The sequence below is a fragment of the Centruroides vittatus genome, unplaced genomic scaffold (genome assembly GCF_030686945.1).
Source record: "Centruroides vittatus isolate TY-2023 unplaced genomic scaffold, ASM3068694v2 contig_461, whole genome shotgun sequence".
Classification (NCBI taxonomy): domain Eukaryota; kingdom Metazoa; phylum Arthropoda; class Arachnida; order Scorpiones; family Buthidae; genus Centruroides; species Centruroides vittatus.
The window spans coordinates 753,584-775,540 of NW_027122257.1; the positions used below are offsets into that span (position 1 = coordinate 753,584).

At 29.7% G+C, this 21,957-nt stretch overlaps 1 protein-coding gene across 3 annotated transcripts in view; it reads left to right on the forward strand.

The window, feature by feature from the left end:
* The first annotated feature begins 2,843 nt into the window (after window positions 1-2,843).
* LOC136977588 (protein phosphatase 1 regulatory subunit 12A-like) overlaps window positions 2,844-21,957 on the forward strand; it is a 52,849-nt gene continuing 33,735 nt past the window's right edge. For all 3 annotated transcript variants that reach the window (XM_067273108.1, XM_067273110.1, XM_067273109.1), the window contains exons 1-3: window positions 2,844-3,258; window positions 20,040-20,170; window positions 20,242-20,360. In XM_067273108.1, coding sequence (XP_067129209.1) covers window positions 3,007-3,258; window positions 20,040-20,170; window positions 20,242-20,360 — 502 coding nt within the window. In that variant the 5' untranslated portion in view covers window positions 2,844-3,006. The remainder of the gene's footprint in view (window positions 3,259-20,039; window positions 20,171-20,241; window positions 20,361-21,957) is intronic.

Here is a 21,957-nt window from a genome sequence, read left to right on the forward strand (position 1 = left end):
ACTTATAATGACCACAAGACGGGAAGAGAGAGAACACACAGAAAAAAAAATTACACATCATAAATCACGAAATATGTTTAAAAATTATTAAGCACGCAGTTTAATTAGCGAAAGAAGTGGGTTCGATTTCTACGCGGAGCCACACACATTTTGAACTTATTTATGGTCAAGAATTTTCTGAATTACGAAAGACACTGTTTAAATTTAATCCCAAGTTTCAAGATTTGCCATAGCGATAGGAAGGGTCAATACGTTCCTTCCATTATTTTTGTACTTGCCGATTCTATTACAAGCCTAGTGATGGACAGAAATTGAAACCAAGTGGAACGGTTTCTCGCGAGAAATATCCAAATTTTAAGTGATGCTTATAAATTATTCTCTTTTCCGTACGCTGTAGCGAATCTTCGATCGTATTGCGGAATGAAACAGGAAGTAGACAAATGACGCCATTTTTCGGTTACGATCGATATAACGGACAGTCGGAAAATGTAATTTTTGTTCTTCGAATGATACGAATCAGTGACACGAAAGGAAAACTGTGAACTGTTATAATGCTCGAATCAATAATGGCGGGGGAAGAAATACGAATGTTTGTCTATGAAACGTCCGTCGTGTTTTTACCAGTCATAGCTCTCTGATTCAATTTAATTCTAGATTTTCCGAGATGGAATGTAAACACAAACTTGTAGGTGCAATCAGAAACTACTTCACTGTAGTTGATCAGTAATTTTTGCAATTGACTAGCTATAAAATAAATTAATCATTCGCAAAGAGCATTTAATCGATTTAAGTTTACGTGTCGGAGAAATGCGCGACGCATGTTAACAATGCAATTAGATATTGGAGACGGAGCGATACACGAGAAATGTTTGAATCATCTGTATGAAGTTTCATTTTACATGTTTTCATTGTTCTATAATTGATTTTTAAATAATTCTTTCGCCTTGTGAGCGCTAAGAGGACCTATTTTAAGCAAGCAGGCCCACAGCGGAGTGCCAAACGGTGATGGAGGGGGTTTGAATTTCTGGAGAGATCACTCCCCGAAAAATTCCTGGGGATTTTTCGATCACGGGTTCTCCAAAGCGGTGGGCTGCCACCTTAACCACTAGGCCATCGTCTATAATTTGAATTTTATGGGTTATTTAATTAGCCGCGACTACGAAATTTTCAAAATCATCTTGCCTAAATTTGAATCCTTATAAGTTACGACGAGAATACTTGAAAATATCGCCCAAAAATAAATGCAAAGTCAATTCTGGATCGGTTTCGAATCCGGGCGCATCGCTGCTTACAATACGAAGTACAGTACGTCTAGATGGCGATCAACTAATAAGTTTCTTGCTTCATTTCTGGTGTCTAGATGCATCTATAAATAGTACCAGATTAAAGAAATTTTGAATTCTAGGAAAAAACCTTCCAAGAAAAAGTCAAAAAAACTTGTTAAATTTGTTATTGGATCTTGATGAAGCGGTGATATAGTTGCATTGTTTATTATACACTAAATATTTTATTTACTTATATATGAACTAGCAGATAAGACCGAAGCTGCCCGGACGAAAAGTAAGAACAAATAAAGGAACAATCAGATTTCGAGGAAAACGGACTAAACATTGACTCCCGGAAAATCTGCGACTACATGTTTTGTGTTCGCTAATAATGCGTCATTCGAATGGTAGGGGAATGGCGCGATTTCATTGGTCGGGTAGACAGGAAATGGTTTTTCAACAGAAAATAGTTGTTGACTTCTTCCTGCACCGGAAGGATTCGAGATCCAAATTTCTGTAATGTTAACTCAAACGTACCCACTCATGACCGAATACGAAATGATAATCGGCCAATCGATTAAATTTCGCGAAAAATGGGCAAATATTAAAACTCGGCACACTCACTTTGTATTAAATAATAATCAAATGCCACCAATTCGCTAGTCGGATAGAAAGGGAACCTTTTGTGGGCTGGGGTTGTGGATGGCCCCCGAAAAGTTTCATTGAATTTAAACTGAGAACGCAAAGGAACGAATAAACAAAGTGCTTAAACAACAATACGTCATAAAGAAGTATAATTTACAACTGGACGTGACGTTCTATACTACATATCGACTTTCCATCACCGTAATAACGAAGATGGAAAGATAAATATTGCAATTTTCGGGTTTTAGATAGATTCTAATAGAATATTTAACGTAGAGAAACGAATAAAAATTTTAATTTAATTAATCGGAACTCGAACCCAAATTCATTTTTTAATGAAATGCGAATTTGCTAGCCGCAAGTTTTAAATAATGAAGTAATTCGGAAATATAAACTATTTCGGAATAATAATAATTACATCAAATCATTCGCTAATTCGTGATAAAAGGTGTGACGTTTATTCTTAACCCGACGAGGGATGTCTATTCATCTAAAAATATTCACAACCTCTCGTTTTAGCAGAAAACGACCCCCTCCAGGTTGAATCACGTTCTATTTTAAGAACTATTTAACGCGATTCTCGGAGCGAATATACCGAGATTTAGCCAAATTTTTGTCATTTCCTCCTCGTAATTACCGACTAAAATTAAATTTTATTTCAAATTTTAATTAAATTGGTTTATTTTCCCCAATGTTATTTATTTATTTAAGACTAATAAAATTAAATTCTCGCCAACTCAAGTTAAAATGGCGAAGAGGATATACGAAAATCTTAAAGAAACGTGCCAGATATATCGTTTTCATCTCACCAAAATTTCACAATTTTTAAAGTTTAATTTAAAAAAATAAAAAAAAAATTAAAGGAAGGATAATAAATCGGAAAATTAATAAATTAAAAAAAACAAAATTAGAGCGAGGTGCCGACGGTGGCTCCTCTCGGCGTCGGTATCGATCCCTACTCGAATGTCGGAAACGGGACGTCGATGTGCCTAAAATCGAAGCCGTAGATTTAAAAAGACGAAATGTCGGCGTTAAAGCAAAATCGCGTTATATTTGGGATTTGGATCGTCGCCGTTTCACACTAAAGACGGTTCCTATGCCTATGGAAACGCGTTCGAGCAACGCTCTTTTCAAGAGGGCCGAACAGTTGAAAAGGTGGGAAGAGTCGGAAACGAATCGAGTGTCGTCCGATCCTCCGAAAGACAAGAAGAAAAAGATCCGATTTAGCGATGGATGCGTCTTCTTGGCCGCCTGCGCTTCCGGCGACAAGGAAGAAGTCGAAAGGCTCCTGAGCCAGGGAGCCGACATTAACACGGCCAACGTCGACGGATTGACCGCTCTACATCAGGTAAATGGCTCCTTCTCTCCTGTCCCCTCCCTCCCTTTGGCATCTTTTAAAATGCCACTTATCCCCATTATGTTTAAAAATTCAAAATGGCGACCGTGCCCGATCCCGTGGCAAATTTTGTATATACAAAAATTATCTGTTTTTTTTCTTTTTTCATTTTTTTAATAGGTGTTTTTATTTGTTTTTTTCTTTGTATGGCTTTATATACCAGGGGCGCTCCGATTGACGTGTTTCGAATTTGGTGGTTTAACTGGGTTCGATTTCTGTGGAATTTGGGATCGGGTGGCGTTAGGATTGCCTTCTTCTCGGTTTCGACCTCTTTCCGGGGCGTCGGAGTAAATTTTGGGCCCGGTTGGAATCCTCTTGGCTGGCCCACCGGAGAACGGGCCGAGACGTCGGAGCAGGAAGATCGTTCGGTCCTCCTTCCACAGTTCGGTCTCTCCATGTTCTTTCCTTTGTCGTTCGGATCCACCTCCTTTCAGATTGCACCCAGTGCTTGGATTCGTTCTTTGTTTGAGTCAGATGTATGGGCTTAAAAATTGATGTTTCTGCTTATTTTTTCGTTTTTGGAAGTCTCTCGGTTGCGTCAGCTTTAATGAAATTGTGTTTTGTGAATGCAAACTTACAGAATGTAATACTAGACGAGAATGCTGTTGCTGAATGTTGAATGGGTTTAAAATATTTTTTGTAATGTGAGTACTTTTGATGATATGAAATTGTCATCACCGGGCTAATGAATTTTTTGAATTTAGAACAAATGTCGTCGCATATGACATAATGTTCTCAACATTTAAAATTTTGCAACGGAATTCCAGGCTGGCGAGTACGAGAAAGAACTGTGTTTTTTTTTTTTCGTATTCACAAGTATGTTTGGAATATTTAATGTCGAGAATGTTGTACTGCACATAATGATGTTCTGTTCTAAATTCAAAATCTTTGTTAGCCCAGTGAGGACAATTTTGTATCGTTGAAAGTACTTGCATTATAAAAAAGACTTTAATGCCATCTGACGGCATATACATCTAGTATTGTATTTTTGTGTGGACTTGGAAATACTATTTGTCTAAGCTTACAGAAATTTCAATGAAGTGTAAGATGCAATAGAATGTCTTCTATATGAAACTGTATATAAAATACTTAAAATTAAATCAGAATTTTGGCATAAATTGTAAGAGAATAGGATTAAGAATAGATGCGTTTAGTTATTTGTCGGTTATCTTTATATTTTGTATTGTGATTGACAGAATTACAATAAATTTTCAACTTAAATTGTATACAAATTGGACATAATATGCTTTTAATATTAGCTGATTAATATGCTTTTGTCTAGAAGATATGAAGCAATTCAACAATTATAAATAGTTATATATGTATTATTGTTTGAGTTTAATTTAAAAACAATTGCTAATTGTTATCTACCTTTAAATTTAATTTCCTAATTAGTAGTGTAGTAATTTATATATATGGATTAATTCCACATATCCTTCAAAATAACAAATTAAGTAAGTTTAAAATGTGCAGAGTTATGTTACATGGTTAGATGATTGACAAATTAATGGCCTTTTGATTATTATCCGGTAACAGATTGTCAAACCTCCCCTTATTCGTACGACACGTTTCGTTGTTTATGACAGTGAGCAAGATCCATAACACTTATGTATGCGGTGAGACTGCAAGTTTCGTCGTGAATGATATAAAAATTATCTGTCACTTCGAATTTTGAATTAGAAAAAATTTGATTGTATGCAGGGGTTTAATTGTAGAAATTTTGTTATCTGTAAATATTGATTTGTATCTTTGCAAAAATACTTACTTATCAGACAAGTTTACAAGCTTTTATCTAAAGTAAATATTTAATGTTGTGATTGTAAATGTTAGGAGGAAAATTACGAATAACAATAAAGATGAGGATGAAGTAATTATAAGTTATAAAGTTATTATATTTCTTTTGTTGTCAAATACGAAACACAAGGCTAAATTGGCTTCTTAATTAATATACTTCATGCAAATTGTACAGCATAAATTTGTGATTTAGCAGCAGTTTCACTCAATCACTTCAAAGGTAGTGCTATTTTTTAATGATATGCACCATGTTAGTGGATTTCTAATAAAAGTTAAAGTACTAAAATAGGGTTGTGTCATGTAAAACTTCAATGTAAGTAATGGGATAAATATTTTCTATATTATAAAAACAGAATTAAAGACAAATTTTCAAAAAAGGAAAGCATTTTTATGAATTTAAAGTTGATATTTACACTCCTTTTCCTTTAATATCATGTTTTGTTTAATAAATTATAGATTTATATTACATTTGAACTTATAAGTGGAAACCAGTGAACAGAAACAAACTCAACACATTGATTCGAATGACAATCTAACTTTGTGTCGAATTACCAGGTTAAAAATTTGATCCAAAATATAGATTTTAATATTAAAGTTTCAAATAAATTAATTTTTGATAAAGAAAAATGATTTTTCTGAATTCCTATTCATTTTTTAAGTATTATTTTTACATGCAAGTAAAATAAGTAAATATTTTTGACTTTTATATTGTTAAATCTATGTATTAAGAAATATGGCATATATTGACAAGCATTTGCTTCTGTTTCTCATAAAGAACGTTGCATTTGCATTTAACAGAACCAACCAACAAGCGAAACAAAATCATTAGTCTCGACCAAGTGATTTTCCAATAAGCAAATAATTAATTGCTAAAGTATAGAAGTTATAAATCGTTATTACACAAATAATTGTATTATTATCATTCCATTAATTTACTAGACTCTTATATCTGCAATGATGCGCGTTAGGAATTTAAGTTTTAAAATAGCCGCACTCTGTGAAAATCTCCACCGGTCTCTCTTAAATTTGGCTGTTAAACAAAATAATGTTATATAATTGGATTATATTTGTTTCAGTCATTTGTCATGATATGTTTCCAATTTTTAATTCTCTCTATAGCTGCTTGACTAATTTCTTTAGGAATTAATACTATTGCATAAAAAATATTTGATTTATTTGAAAGAGAATAGCTTGTTCATAATCCTTACAATAGAGTAGTTTCTTTATAAGAAGAAAAATTAAACTGTTAATTGTGATATTAACTGATTAATTAATTAAATTATTAATTCTACCACATTTATAAATCCACAATTATGTATAGTATACTGTATATCTATCTAATAACTGATTAGATTACTTGCTGCTGAGAAGAAAAGTAGCGACGTACTCTCCGAATTCTTTAGGCGATGCCTTTAAAGTGTTTTGAAATTACCAACATTTTCTACATCTCTAGATACAGGAACGTTCGGAGCATCAACTAGAAAATCGATTAAAACTCTCCCGTCATGTGTTTTTCTGATGTAAATCAGATACCAGCTAATCCATATTTTTAAATATCTAATAATAAAACTCCAAAAATAATTGGATTATAGTAATGTTTACACTCATTTTTTCGTAATTTATCTAAAAACGTTGTCACTTTATTTGATAAAAATGCTGATGCTATGTACCAAATTGTACAGATGATAATAAATTTTATGTTTATTACACTTTATATTTACATCTCTTGAAATAGTTTGACAATAATGTTGCTGATGTAGGTGAGGAAAGGATTACACTTGATGTATTTTTGTTTTATTTCCTTCCTCCTCTCGGTATTACTCAGGATTTTCCATCATTTTTAATGTCTCGGTTTATCTAGGACACCTAATATGAGAGATAAATATAGCCACGTTTATGATAAGGAAAATATTTTTGGTCAAATTGAAAAAAAAAAATCTTGTTTTTAAGTAATTATTAATGTAAAATTATGGAGGATGTTATATTTATAATTAATCATTAAAAGTGCAAAGTAATATAAGTTTTTGTCAGTGATATGGCTTTGTTTATAATGATTTTTCTTTTTATTTTGAGAAAAGAATTCAATAAAAATGTAAGTTTATCATTTTTGGTGACAAACTGCAATTGTTTGTTTTTGTTTCCCTTTCAATTTTTGCAAGTAATTAGTGAAAGTAAATAATCTGTTTTTTAATCCTTTGCACTTCGCGTGTGTTGTTAGTAAACAAATTTGTAAAGAATTATTGTCGCCCTAAATTTCAGAAAACGCCGAATTTTTTTTCGCTCCTTTATGTTGTTAAACATTGAACTTTTGTTTTGATAGTTGGCAGGGTACCAAGATTTTCCCCCCATTTTTTTATAGTTTGGTGTTTAGTGATTCCTATTTTCTAATTATTATATGATTTTTATCTTATTATTATTATTATTATTGTAAAATTTTTTAAATTGTAACTTTGTATTTTAAGTCATTTGACATAAAAATGATAAGAGTCCAATTCCAAAAGCACTGTTTATAAGAGTCAATTATAACGAACTGATTTATTTACAAAATGCAAAGGTGTAGTAAATAAAATCCTGATAATTTTTGGCTAAGATTTTAGTATTTTGGCCATAAAACTACATAAGAGCTATACTAGAATTGGTTTTAAGTAAAGTATAGAAAGAATTGATTGAGAAAGAAAGTTAATATTTTAATTTGAAAATATTTTGCTAAATTTTGATTCATATTAAATTAAATTATCCAGTAATTTGTCATTTAAGTCAATAATTAGGTTTCTTTACAAGATAAAAATATCCTTATATAGAAATATATTTTATATATATTTATATAAAACTAGATAAAATTGCTAGGAGCAAGTTTAGTATCACTCCTTTAATAGCGTAGATATGAAACCGTTATTGATTTTTTTTTTGTTTTTTTAACTCGGAATGTTAGCATCTAACATTTTTTGGATAGTTGCAGAAACAAGGAAACTTCTCCTGTCAAATGTGGAGAAAGTCAATTTTTGTAATAAGAAAATTTGTCGAACTGGAGTCGATTACTCCTCTACGGACGATTGGAACGGTGGAATGTATCATTGCATTACAAATTTAATTATGTTTTATTAAAATTCACAAATTTCTTAACAAATTAACGACATAAAAACGAGTGTTATTACAACCTAATTATATAGTGTACGTAATTTAATTTCTATTATTTCATGTAATTTTTTTCCAATAAATTAGCTTTACGAAATAAAAATAGCAAATAGAATAGATTAAGAAAAAAGTTATTAAATATGAAAGTTTTTTCCTTTTCTATTTATGGCTGCCTACTATTTGCTATAAATGTCCATTCTATTTATTACTTAATGATATAGTAAAATTGCTGCCGCAAGTTTTATTTTGAAATGACTTTTTTAAAAATAATAAAGTCGATTCAAGAAAATTAGAATAATTTTTCTGCAATTTTATGATCATTCTTTGACAAATAGTAATTAAGTTTCTTATATATTTTATTTTAACTTGAGAATGTTTGGAGTTTCTGAATGGATATAAAGGTTTTATTTATAATTGAAAGTGTTTTTGGATGTGATAACTTGCTGCTGATAATTTTAAATATAGAAGACGGACTTATTTTTAGGCGTCTCTGCGATAAAAGCATTCATAATTATCGCCAAATGATCCGTTTAAATGCTACAGAACCTGGTGATTCCTAATGTTAATAAAAAATTGTAATTCCGTTAACAAACGGTTTGTATGTTAAGCATTTAGTAAATGTTAACAATGAGACAACTGTATCGGTGGGAGATGTTTATCGTAAACATGATACTACAGTCCACAATGTGCTTCTTGTGTTTCCCTCTGCAAATAATAATAATAATTTGATAATTAGCAAAATTTTTGTATCAAGCAGCAAATGCAATGTGTTTGGAATTTGCGTCGTTATGCTCGGTCTAAAGAATTTTATTTTTCTACCATTTTTATGACTGTTTAATTAAATATTTCTATTTATATTATAAAAATATTCTATTTTTACTCTTAAAGTTAATTACAAAGTTTATTATCCAACATTTATGAAATTTAAATTTTGGTGTACTTGTGATGAGTTTTAATCTTAATTTAAATTGATTGCTTTGAAATATTTAATTATAATTAAGCATTATTCGTCACAGTTACTTTTTAACATAATTAATGACTACAGCGATGACATTGTTAATTCATGAAACAATAATTAAAAGGAGAATTACTTGAAGCATTTAACTTAGAATATATTTTGATTAGCTAACAATCATCAGGCTCTTAATTTGTTGTAAATTTAATGATTTTCGAACCTCGACTCATTAGTTAAAAACACTCGAGACTTTTTAAAATCAAACTCGTCAAACCTGTAATTCTTGTGTTTAGTGTTACTAATGCTGTTGTTGGCTGTTTTTAAGTTTATAGTAATTAGAAAGTAATGTTTTGCCAGTTTTTCTTATTGCATAAAATTAAAGATGTCTGTCGAATGCAGAAGATCTTTTAACTTACGTACACGCTTAGGAGTTTGATGTCGGCTTTAATTGCATACGATATACAATTTTAGCTATTAAACATTTTTAACTTTCATTACATAACATTGTAGAGACTGTTAGAAGAAACTAAAGTATTGATACAACATGTACGTGTAAATTTCGAGGTTAGTTAGTCGAAACTTTTCATTGTCAGTCCTTCATAGATGAAAATTGATTATAAATATTCGAAATGCAAACACTAAATTAATATTTAGCTGATATCGGCATTTTTCTGACTCTGTAAGTCATTTAGAAAATAAATTTAGTTACATTTAACTTCTGAGGATAGTAAGAAGTTGTCACAAATGTTTTGCTATACTCTTTCCATATTTTAAATAAATTTAGAAATGAATTACTATAGCTTTTTACTTTAGTTTTAAACAGTATTTTCTTCACATTCTCTGCATTTTATATCTTGCATTTGTACTATCTGCCAGTAAATTTGATAAATTCCATTCCCCATTCTACTTATGGGGTGGCCTAAGAGTGAGTTAACCGAGACTAAATTGCTGTCTCGTATAAATACTTTTATTATTTACAGGTGCTGTGAGAAATTGCTTGCAATTACATGATTAACATGTATTATTACAATTTGTGAAGGATAAGAAACTAAATCTATAATTTTAGTCAAAATATAGGGTGAAAATTTTGTGTAGTTTTAGTATGATTTAATTATTTTATCATGAAAATAATAAATACAATTTAAAGATAAACCTTATATGATAGTATTGTGTTATCAGAAAGAGAATAAAATTCTAATTATTTTTCAGTTATTGCATAACTTGAATTTGGTATTTGTTGCAAATTGAGGTGTGCAAAATTTATATTCGGAAATATTTGTAAATTTAAAAAATGCGCGCAAGTTCTCATTCATTCTCAGATACCGAACCGATGCAACGCATTCGAAAGATTTGAAAAATATTATATTTAGCAATTTATGAATGACAAACTATTTCGAATAGATCTTTTAAAAATGCTTTTATTTAGTAACTGACTGTGAATTCTTTACTGTAATTCGGTCAATAATTGCTATTTTTAAGTGTGAAATGATGATAATTGAGATAAGCTTTGTAATAAGTTCAGTATTTATTTTTTATTATCAATTTTCTAAATCAAAAATTTTATCTGTATCGGTGACATTTTTTATAAGGATCGCACTGCAAAGGTGTATAAAAATCATTCTTATATCAATATAGAGATGTGAAATTTAATCAAAAGTAAGATATTGAATATATAATTTTTGAATATTTATTATTATTTGTTCAAAAAATGAAAATGTAGATTGCAATTCATGGTGAAATCTTTGCTTTATTTTTAGAACAGATAGTCCAAGTGTATCACTTTGCAGTCTGTATGAGACCATCCCATCATTTAGTATATATTACAAGTATTTTGGAATGCAATTCAAAATTAAGGGACTTGATAAAAATTAGTGACATTGGACTGTCGACTTTTTATGGTTGATTTTGTTTACGTATAATTGATTCTCATTATTAGATTTATCTGAATATCATGTTACATAATGATTTTATTGTAAATTCTGTTCTTTTGTGTGATTTTAAGTGAAAGAATAATTAAAATAGTGAATAAAAATTCCCAGAAATTAATTACCTTAAAATGTTTTTTGAAACATTAAGCTTAATCATGTTTACATAGTTTATTTTTCTTTATACTTAACAATTATCACAGCAAAAAATTTACACTTAGATTTAAAAAATTGCCAAAATGTCTGTACTTCGAGTGCTGTTAATTTGTTTAATTAAAAATTCAAGAAATGAAATTTTTGCTTGGAGTTCTTTCTGCCTTTTATTGAAGTCATTTGTATCATGGAGTGTTCACGTAAAAGTATTTTTAATGTAATTCTTTATCATAATCTTGAGATTTAAATTGTCTCGGTTTATCGACAAATGCCAAAGAGGAAATTAAATGATTAATATTTTGTTAAAGGCATTAAAAATGTATTAACTTTGATAGATCTTTTTGTTAATTGCAATTATCTTGTTGTATTTTTATAAACTCAATGTTTTGTGCATCATTATTTATATCAGTAAGTTAATGCTTGAAAGCAGAAATTAATGTGCCAAATTCTATTGTATAAGTATCAGAGAGAAGAAGTCTTAGATCACTGATATCTTATAAAACATTTGAAAGAAGTTTCTTAGATTAGCATTTGAGTGAAACGGAAATGTTTCATTACGATTGGATAACTTTTATCATAGTCCTCATGTTATAAGAGGTATGTTATCAACAAAACTTTATCTTTGTAATAAAAATAATCATTTGGAGGAATAGTATATCGACACTAAGTATTTTGCATTAATATACTTGTTATTTCTAAACTGTTTTACTTCCTTAAATATATATATATATATTTTTTTTTTGTAGATAAAGCAGTTGCAAAAAATATTCTAAATACTCTCGTTATATCATATTTACTCTACGTTCAGTATTTTTAATTTTATCTTCTTTAAAATACGGCATTCTGGATTAACTTGAATTTTTATTTGTATGTTGTATTATCAGGTATACAAGGTGTATCAAAAAGAATGACCCGATTTTAAAACTTTATATTTATTGATGGAAACACACTACAAAACACAAAATGCAAAATACTCACAAAATCTTAAAGTTTTAGCTATGTTATTACAAATACTCTGTGTCCACCAGTAGCCACACGAACAACATCTAGATGATAGCTAAATTCTTCATACACTTTACATAAGATATCTACGTTGACAGCAGTCATGGCAGCTCTTATTCTCTTTTTTAGCTCATCTAGGTCATGAGCTAAAGGGGTACGAAAACTCTTTCCTTCACGTATCCCCACAAGGAAAAAGTTGTATGGGGTTATGTCTGGAAATCTTGGAGGCCAAGAATGTAGGACAGTGTCTCAGGGTCCCATGCACCCTATCCAATGTTGAGGCAGTGTGTCTGAGAAATTGTCATACATTGTGGCATCTATTGGCGATTCTCTAAAACTTTAGGCCATACCCATTTGATCAACACACATTTCCTTCCTGGAATGTCTCCAGTTTTGTAGTTATAACACTCTAAAATCAGGTCATTATTTTTAATATGCCCTGTATATATAACACTATATATAGCAGACAGGCAAATGCGGCTCTTTTTGAGTTTCATGCGGCTCTTGCTGAAAGTGTTAATTTCTGCGTTTTATTATTATTTCCACAATTTTGTGAAAATATGAAATTATATATATGTAATATTTAGTAATTTATTTCCAAGTTGGTGCAATAAATTAAATTGACATTTCAAGTCTATTCTTTTAACACGTTCACAGCATTTGTAGATAAACGTTTAGGCAGCTGCTGGGCGTTACAAGTCATGAGTGACTCTTAGTTTATTTTAATACAGGGCGGCATGAGTCACCTGTGCTTCGTACTATTAAATTAATATATTTTATTGCACATAATAAAATAATATTGATATATCAAGTATGATGTTTGTAGAATAATGTTATCAAAACATATGTGCCGCCCCATGGAAAAACAAGCAATTATGTCTGTTGCCCTAAGTAGACATGTCCATACAAGTCACATGTGCCTCATAATGCCGTAACTGTGTTAAAACAAGTTTTTGACCCCGATGGGGGACACCCTATCCTTCCCTGCCTTACCATACTATCCACCACGACAGTACAGAACTGCGGCTCCCTTGCATTTTGCAAAACCTACATTTCGGCTCCCATTGAACTCTTGAATCCACCTCTGATATATAGTATTACAAGCCTACAGATTATAGCTTATACAGTTTGTGTAGTTATGAGCATGAGTATACATGTAATTTTTGTATGTTCTTTAATAAAATAAAGCCAGCAAGGGCACGACTTTCCTGACGCTTGGATGGGAGGTTAATATGACTAGAAAGGAAATTTGATGATTTTCAATTATACTTCAATATAAAATTTTAATAATAATAATAATAAAAGCTTAAAAGGAATAGTTCTGTTAAATTCTGAGAAATTTTTCTATTTTCAAATACTGCTTTTTTAAACTTGAATATTCTTATGAGATTTTATTAAAAGATAATTTTGTATTATTTATTATAAAAAGGCAAAAACCTTATTTTTGAGGGTAGGGATGAGTTTTCTAAAAAATGTAATGAAAATTTTACTTGTAATTTGCATTTAAATCCAACCCCACTTGATATACGACAAGCGAACTCCTATCTATCTCCTCTCCTCCTCGACCTTTAACCACCAAAATTTAGTAGCATCAATGCCCCATATATTGAAATACTCTTGCCAAGTTTCAAAATATTTGTTTCATCTAATCCTGAGAAGTAATGCAAAATAGACAAGCACATGCAGAATTTTGTAAAGGCTTTTCTTCATTTTTGGTCTCTGAGAGGTCAAAATTTTACTCATCTCAATACTTTTCCTATATTATATTCTTTAACAGCCAGGAAAATAATTCTAACATAAAAATTAAAAAAATTGCAGTCTATTGATTTGAATATAAATTAATTTTTAATGTGGGAACTAAAATACTGGCTTAAACAATGTCGTTTTATTTGTAATGAATTTTTTGCATTTGTGTAACACATTTTCACATGAGTCTTTATTGGTGCGGGTTTAACTATTTCTTAAGGAAGCTTTTCTAATGTATCCGATCCAATTTAAACTTCATTTTTTGAGCAAAATTTCAAATTTTCTGAGAATTGTTTGCTACGAGAAAACTGTTTATTACACACATTAAAGTAGACTTTTAGACTCATCAGTTTCATTTGACTAAAAAGCAAACTTTCCAAAATGATATTTTATGCACATCACTCGTTTCGAATACATAAACATTTTAGATTTTAAAAGTAATGTGAATAATTTGTAACATTTTAAATTTTATTTATAGTAGAAAATATGAGTTTTTTTCTAATTTCATCTTTCTATTTCTGCTAAGTAAAATAAAATAAAAATAAATTTAGAGTTTAAAAATCTTGCATCCAAATTATTTTATGATTACAGTAGAGCATCGATTATCCGACTTAATTGGGGACTGGGGTTGGTTGGATAACTGAAAAGTCGGATAACCGAAAAGTATGAAAAAATACATTATTAGTATAGTGTATTAGGCCTGGTTTAAATACTAGCCTTCCTTTCACGGTCGAGCCAGTGCTGCCAGCTAAAACATGCAAAAATTTAACAAAAATAATATTAAAGTAGCCAAGACATAACCAAATATTGTAGCGCCACATCACTAGCGGACATTTGAATTTGCCGACTAGAACGTGGTCTGTTAATCCGGGGTCAGATAATTGATTCTCTACTGTATTTTCAAATTATTCTATGCATGAATGATTTTATATTTATAATAATAGCTTATCTGTCCGGTAATTTTTTTACAATTTATTTCGTAAGCTGGCGCATTCAACAGTTATGAATTAGTTTTGTATAAAATGACTATTTTTTTTGTAATTATTGTAAAAAAATATCTTTTGCTTATTAAATAAAGCTACAAATATTTTATCGCCAATTTACAAGAATAAAATAGTCATTTTTGTAACTTACCTTTCACATTACAAGCTAGTGTTTGTGAACAGGGCCTTCAAGAGGGGAGCTGGTGGTTTTTTTCTCTGTTCTGGAGGAAATTTGGGGGCTCGTAGTAGTTTATACTTCTGTAAAATAATGTTATTTCTACTAACAGAAAATAAAATCTTGACTGTTTTTTATTAATAAAGAAACATTCTGTTTAAGAAAAAGTTGGCGAAAGGGGTCCACTCTATCCCCAAGCTCTGTATGAGCTCAATGGTCCCATTTGTAGACATTCAAATAGAGCTTAAAATTTATTAAATATAAAAGCTTCATTGGATATTTTTTAATGAAATTTTCATAAATTTATGCTTCAAATTTATTTTCTTATTTGTTTATAATTCTAGAATTGTTGTGTATTCTTTACAAATGCATTATTTTTATCAATGCAATCTTTGTAGATTTCTCATCTTAAGATATTTGTAATTATTCTATTGCAGAAATAAACAAGAATTATAAAAGTATCCTTCTCCCACTGCCAAATTTGTATTAATTAATGAGACTTTTACACTTGAATTACTTTCATAAATTTGGTCTTGAGAATTTATTTTGTTTTGAAATTGTTTAATTAAATAAATGATTAGTTAAATGCTTGACATAGAATTTAGTCAAATTAGAATTTCTATAGTAAATAATTTAACAAAGTGTTCAAATGTTTAAATATTATGTATATAAGGTACGCTTTCACGCAACTCAAGTGATACATCTTTAATTTATTACAATTAAATACCTTGAGAAACTTCTCAAAGGACGGACTTAAAAAGGCCCGTTAATTAATTACGTTAGCATTTTTTTCTTTCCGCACAGGACCGTGGCACAGAGTCACGTCACCCACCACAGTTGTTCATTTGTCCAAAGAAGTTTCGAGTACACTTTAGAAGAAAGCTCACTGTGTATCAAGGTTATGCAATTTAAAAGGCTTGTTGTGTAGCTAGTTGTTAATACTGTGGTAGGATCATTGTGAATGTTTATTTATAGCTCCTGTTACATCATTGAAATTAAATGTTATAATAATAATAATAATAATAATAATAATGCTGCAGATTCAAAATTTCATTTTTCTCTGTATTTATTAGCCCTTTGTTTATTGCAATTTAAAATAGAATAAAATTAAAATGAATAATTTCTGTTTATTATTTTTATTTTGCAAGTTAAATAGTACAAAAAAATCAAATAATTTTTGCTAAATTAATGATTTTAATAGCAATATATTTTTTAAAATCATTATAAAAATGCCTTAAGTGTAACAAGAGTGGAATGCTTGTTGCACGGAGTTCAATACTGAATGAAAGTATTTTGGCAGTCGTTAAAATAGAATCCTTGAATGGTCTCGGAGTAGAAGATAGATTAATTTACAGTCCTTAGAGATAAATTCTTTTGAAAATTCTCACTTCTAATAAATTATCTGCCAATTTTAATTCGAAAATTAAATATTTTTTTGATTATTTTAATTACTCATGCTGTCGGGATGTTGCGTTTAACGTTTCAAAGATTCAATTTTTTAGGATTTTTTAAGTCTTGAAGAAAATAAAATTTTGAATTAGTATTAAGGATATGTTTTTTTTCTAATTATTGAGGAGATAGATTTTTAGTTTGTTGTCATTAGAAACGTTGGGATAGAATTACAAAGGCAAAAAATAGTCTGATGCAAATGAAGTTTGAATTTTTTAGAATTTGCATTCACCTTTTAAAGTATGCACTTCGAATGCATATTTCTGTAGGTGAACTTATAGGTGTAGGTGAAAGATTGGCCCATTATTGATTGATTTCATTCCATTTTTCTATTTTGTTTAACATTTAGTTATAAATTATGCAAATTTTATTTTAGAAAATAGTGAAAGTATAAATACTAAAAAATACTTTGCATGTGTAGAATATTATTAAAATCTACGACAACCTTGACCTTTTTTCAGTGCCTGTGTTGCCTCCAAAGGTAAACATTATTTTAAAAGTGTTTTCTGTCAAACACTGCTTTTCTTGTCTTTTTGACTTTGAGACATTTAATTATGCAAATTATTTGAAAAGACACAAAAATGTTTTTAGAACATCTCTAAGAGGGCTTCAAATTAACCAAAAATATGTTTTTTTTTTATATCGTTGAATTGTATCAAATCAAATTGTAGATATCCAAAGAATGTATTATGAAGATTTTCTTCAATTTTTTTTATTATTTTTTAAACCGATTTTTATGTTTAGTGGTTAAGAGCTTTGAAAGAAAGGTTCAAGGTCATAGTTTTTAGCTGCTCCCATACAATTAGTATTTTTAAATTCGGTCTTCAATTTTATTACTTTCTAATATAAATAATTTGTTTATTTTTGATTTGTAACTAATTTTATGATGTGTGTTGTGTTTAATTTTGACTTGAAATCTTATTCCTAATACATGTGCATTAAAAACATGCTCTTATATTGAGAAATAATCTTAACATGGTTCTATGAGGTTAAGATCTATAGAAAATTGTAGTTACTATTTTACATACTGTATGTTTAAAAATTACTAGAAATTTAGTCAAATTTAATCAGCAGCAAAACTGTAGAAGTAATAATTATTTTTATTACAAATTAAGATACAGAACACAATATAATTTAGCCAGCATGCCACGTTATCTCTGCTTTGTAGCCTTCAGACTCCATAAACCTGTCATTTCAATCCTTTTCTTATATAATTTGTGTTCAGGGAATATCTCTCGGTGTTTTTGGGCCCCGTCCAATCTTCCATCAAACAAATTTCGAGGTTAAAAGTCTACTGGTGCCGCCACTGCCAAGTATTGTTTGTCACGGTGGCAATGACTGATTTTTCTCGAACGCGGAAGTCACTGTTATATAGTACAAGATACAATTTGTCGAGGTTTGAAGATTCAGACTTTTAAATTTAATTCGGTTTATCTGAAATATCTTTGTTCTGTCAAATAAATAATTTAGCATTTATAAACAAATTAGTAATTACTTTTTATATTTGTTTTTACTTTTTGTTTATTGAAAAATTTTTAAATTATGAAATGTTGATTGTATGTTAAAGATGATGTATTTCATAATATTTCATTTGGCATAAAAATTAAATACAGTGAAACCTTAATGTTGTGCTCTCTTCCTCTTGAAACCTCGATATAGTGCTATGTCACTGTTGTAAATCCCCAATAAATACTCGCAAATAGACTTTTCAGTATCTGTGAATTACTATATATATGATTTTGCATAGCAAGTGATGTTATTGACAGATACAAAGCTTTCAAGTTTATGAACTCATTTGTGTGGATCTGTCCATTTTTTGTGCCTTTATCATTAAATTGTTTATTCTTTAGAAAAAACAAAAATTTAAATGCTTGAAAAACTACCATAGAAAGTGCAAAAATTAAGAGCAGATCTGATGTTTGTAGACATTAGAACAGGGCTTCTTAGACTTTTTCCATTTATGAACCTCCTTTTATTTGAGAAAATATTATGCAACTCCCAGTATATAGGTATACAAATAAAATCACTTACTGATAATAAATAATAAAACAATTTGTTGATATACATATTTTACCATTTATTAAATCTTATTAAATCTTATTAAATCTCGGTCGAATATGTGATACTGTGGGATGAAGGAAAATAATCAAATATTATGAAAATTACTAAATCTCTGTAAAATTCTAGTCTAGAAATAAAATATTCATAGTCATATTTTTGATTGAATTAATAAATAAAAGGTATGTAAATTGAATCAAAAGAACACACACTTTGATTCTCAAAAAAAACCATGCAACACTTCACTGCTTTACTCAGAGATTCGTCTCTCTATTACTAGTCTTTGTGCTCCGAGCACTATTGGAGCTATGCTCCATCTTTGGGGTTTGTAACAAATGTAACAAAAATAATATAAAATATAAAGATAATCTCTTCTTTTTCTCTTTGTTTTTATAATTTCAAAAACCTTTATATTTGAATTATCAAATTTGCACTAGTGAAGAAAAGAGAAGAACGAAAAGAATGTCTCGAGTTTCAAATTCTCTATTCAAATGTTTTATTATTTTTTTTAAACATTTTAATCTGGAATTTAAACAGAGTTACTGTGTAGGGAGATATTCGTAATGATATTATACATGTAGCATTTCGTACAAGGTCCAAGTCGTATGAGTAGATGGTGTTATCATTCACTTGTGGACGTTCTGATTTTTGGAAGACTTCTTTTCCAAGCACACAGTATCCTGCAGAATCTGACTTGCCAGGTCTCTGGATCTCACTTCTCCATGTTTTGGGGCTATTAAAACTTTAGTTAAATCTGTTCTACTGCACAGTAACTTTTTGAACAGACTGTATTTTTGAACATTTATATCAGAAAATGAGAGCAAACAGTTTAATTTTAGATAAATGCCAGATTCTTTCAATTATTCTAACTTCAACTTTTTCGGTGATGGATTTGAATAAGGCAGCATTTTAGTCTTCACAGAGCCTAATTTACTTTTTCATCTCTCTGTATTAATTGCAACGATAATATTTTTATATGAAAATACTTAGAAAAAAATGTATATATTGATATAATTGATAAGAGAAGAAACAACAGTATATTTTCATATACAGCAATAAGATTTTTCTACCAGTTCTGACATAGTTCAATTAGTTACATTATACACACAATTATTCTGTTTGAATTATGTTAATACATAGCCTCTTAATATATTTATAATAATTGCATGGTAAGACAATAAACTACATCTTTATGACTTGAAAAACTTTTAAATAATTAAGAATTATTATTTTAGTAAATAGGAAACTTGAAATTATGTGAATTTAAATTCATTTATATAATGTAAAGAATTCTTTAATAGTAGTAATTAACTGAAAGTGCACTTAAATTTTAAAAATAAAATTTCTTATTTTAATAGGCTTGTATAGATGATAATTATGAAATGGTCCAGTTTTTAGTAGAACACAATTGTGATATTAATAAGGGAGATAATGAAGGTTGGACACCTCTCCATGCAACAACATCTTGTGGCATTTTAAGTATAGCGAGGTAATTCAATCATAAAATTATTCTTCTTTTATTTATTAAAAATTGTATCAGCTTATCTCTTCTCGACTTAGATATTTGATAGAACACGGAGCTGATGTTGCAGCCGTAAACAACGATGGTGATCTACCTATCGATATTGCCGAATCTGAAGAAATGGAAGAACTACTTCAGGCTGAAATCGATCGTCAAGGTAATTTAAATTTTATAATATGCTAATATAAATTTTACACTCTACTATACAATATTTAATGAAGCGTAAGAGTGATTTTGAGATGTTTTTAAAATAATTTATTCTGAGTCATTAAACAGTTACATTTTTGACGGTTTGATACACAGTATCGTTTTTATAGCTGTAATTCTTACATTTCCACATACAGAAAAATAAAAATTGATACAACACTAAATATATTATTTCACAATAATGTGTAAGTTTATATTCTATCACTAACATTGATGAATGTAAACAAAATTTGAATGTGTATTAAAATGAGAATGAAAATCCATAAAATGTCCATTCTTTATAATCAAAACAATACTTTAGCAATATGAAGGACCAGTCTTGATAGCCTTGAAACCTAAATACATTATGGAGTATTGATGATCCATAGCTTTTCTCACTATACAGTGGGTGATCAGTTACCAAACAGTTCAGTTAATGCTCAAATCAGATAACGAACACTTTTGTGAAAGATTTTTATGTTTGGACAATGAACACATGTTTGGATAACGAACATCTCACAGAACAAACACAAGAAGCAATATAAAATAATGAATACCGATTGGTCTTCCCTTATCTCTAGACAACAATTCAGAACTTTTTGGAGCGGGGAAGAAGTCGACATTGACGCTCAACTCTGTATATACTGATTGGATAGTATTCCTCCGAACTTTGAAACTCTTCCTTGTAATTCCAGTCTTTTATTTTTCTGACAGAAATAATTCTTCTGTAGTATTTGCAAGACTGTCGGGTGGGCACTCATTAAGTATTGCATGGGTTTTTATTTCCAAAAGGTGAGAGTATAATAGCAATGGTATAGAGTGTGCAGAAGATGTCTGATGTTGCTGGGCAGTATGGCTTGAACAGGTATAGGGTGCAGTTCAATCTTATCTAAGAAAGATACTGTATAATCAAGATGATTCAAGAAGCTAAAGGAGTAACAAAAATTACATCTGAGAAATAAAGAACATTGAAGAGCTCATAATGGAACCTGAAACCAATCTGACGACAGAAGAACACCAAGAAATTCGACGAGATATGTTTTCTTCTGAAAAAGAGGATTAATGCCAATATCTGCAATTAAACATCTTTTAAAGAAGTGGGAAGATGTCAGAACAACGTCTTAGAATGGCATCCAAACCAAGTTGAGGTTAATAGGCTTGGGGATCTCTACAATTACAATGCTATTAATTACTTCTGAAAAATCCTGAGAGAAAAGCAATTGACATTAGATAGATTCTTTAACCTCCACAAACGGAAAAAACATGACTAATAAAAATGCAAGACTGTATATATATATATTTTTACTATTACATATTAATAAACATAGTAAGAAAGTATATAATTTTTATTTTTTGGAATCTCCAAAACAAATTAATCAAATTCCCATAAAAACCTATGGTAAATTGATAATTGGTTAATTATTCAAACAAAGTCTTGGAACGGATTATGTTCGTTAACCGATCACCCACTGTATTAGCTTTTGCAGATTTCTTAAAAATTACAAAAGTGTCACCTTTTCCGATTTTTTTTCATTAATATGGATTTTGTGGCTTAATGGAAAGTTTCC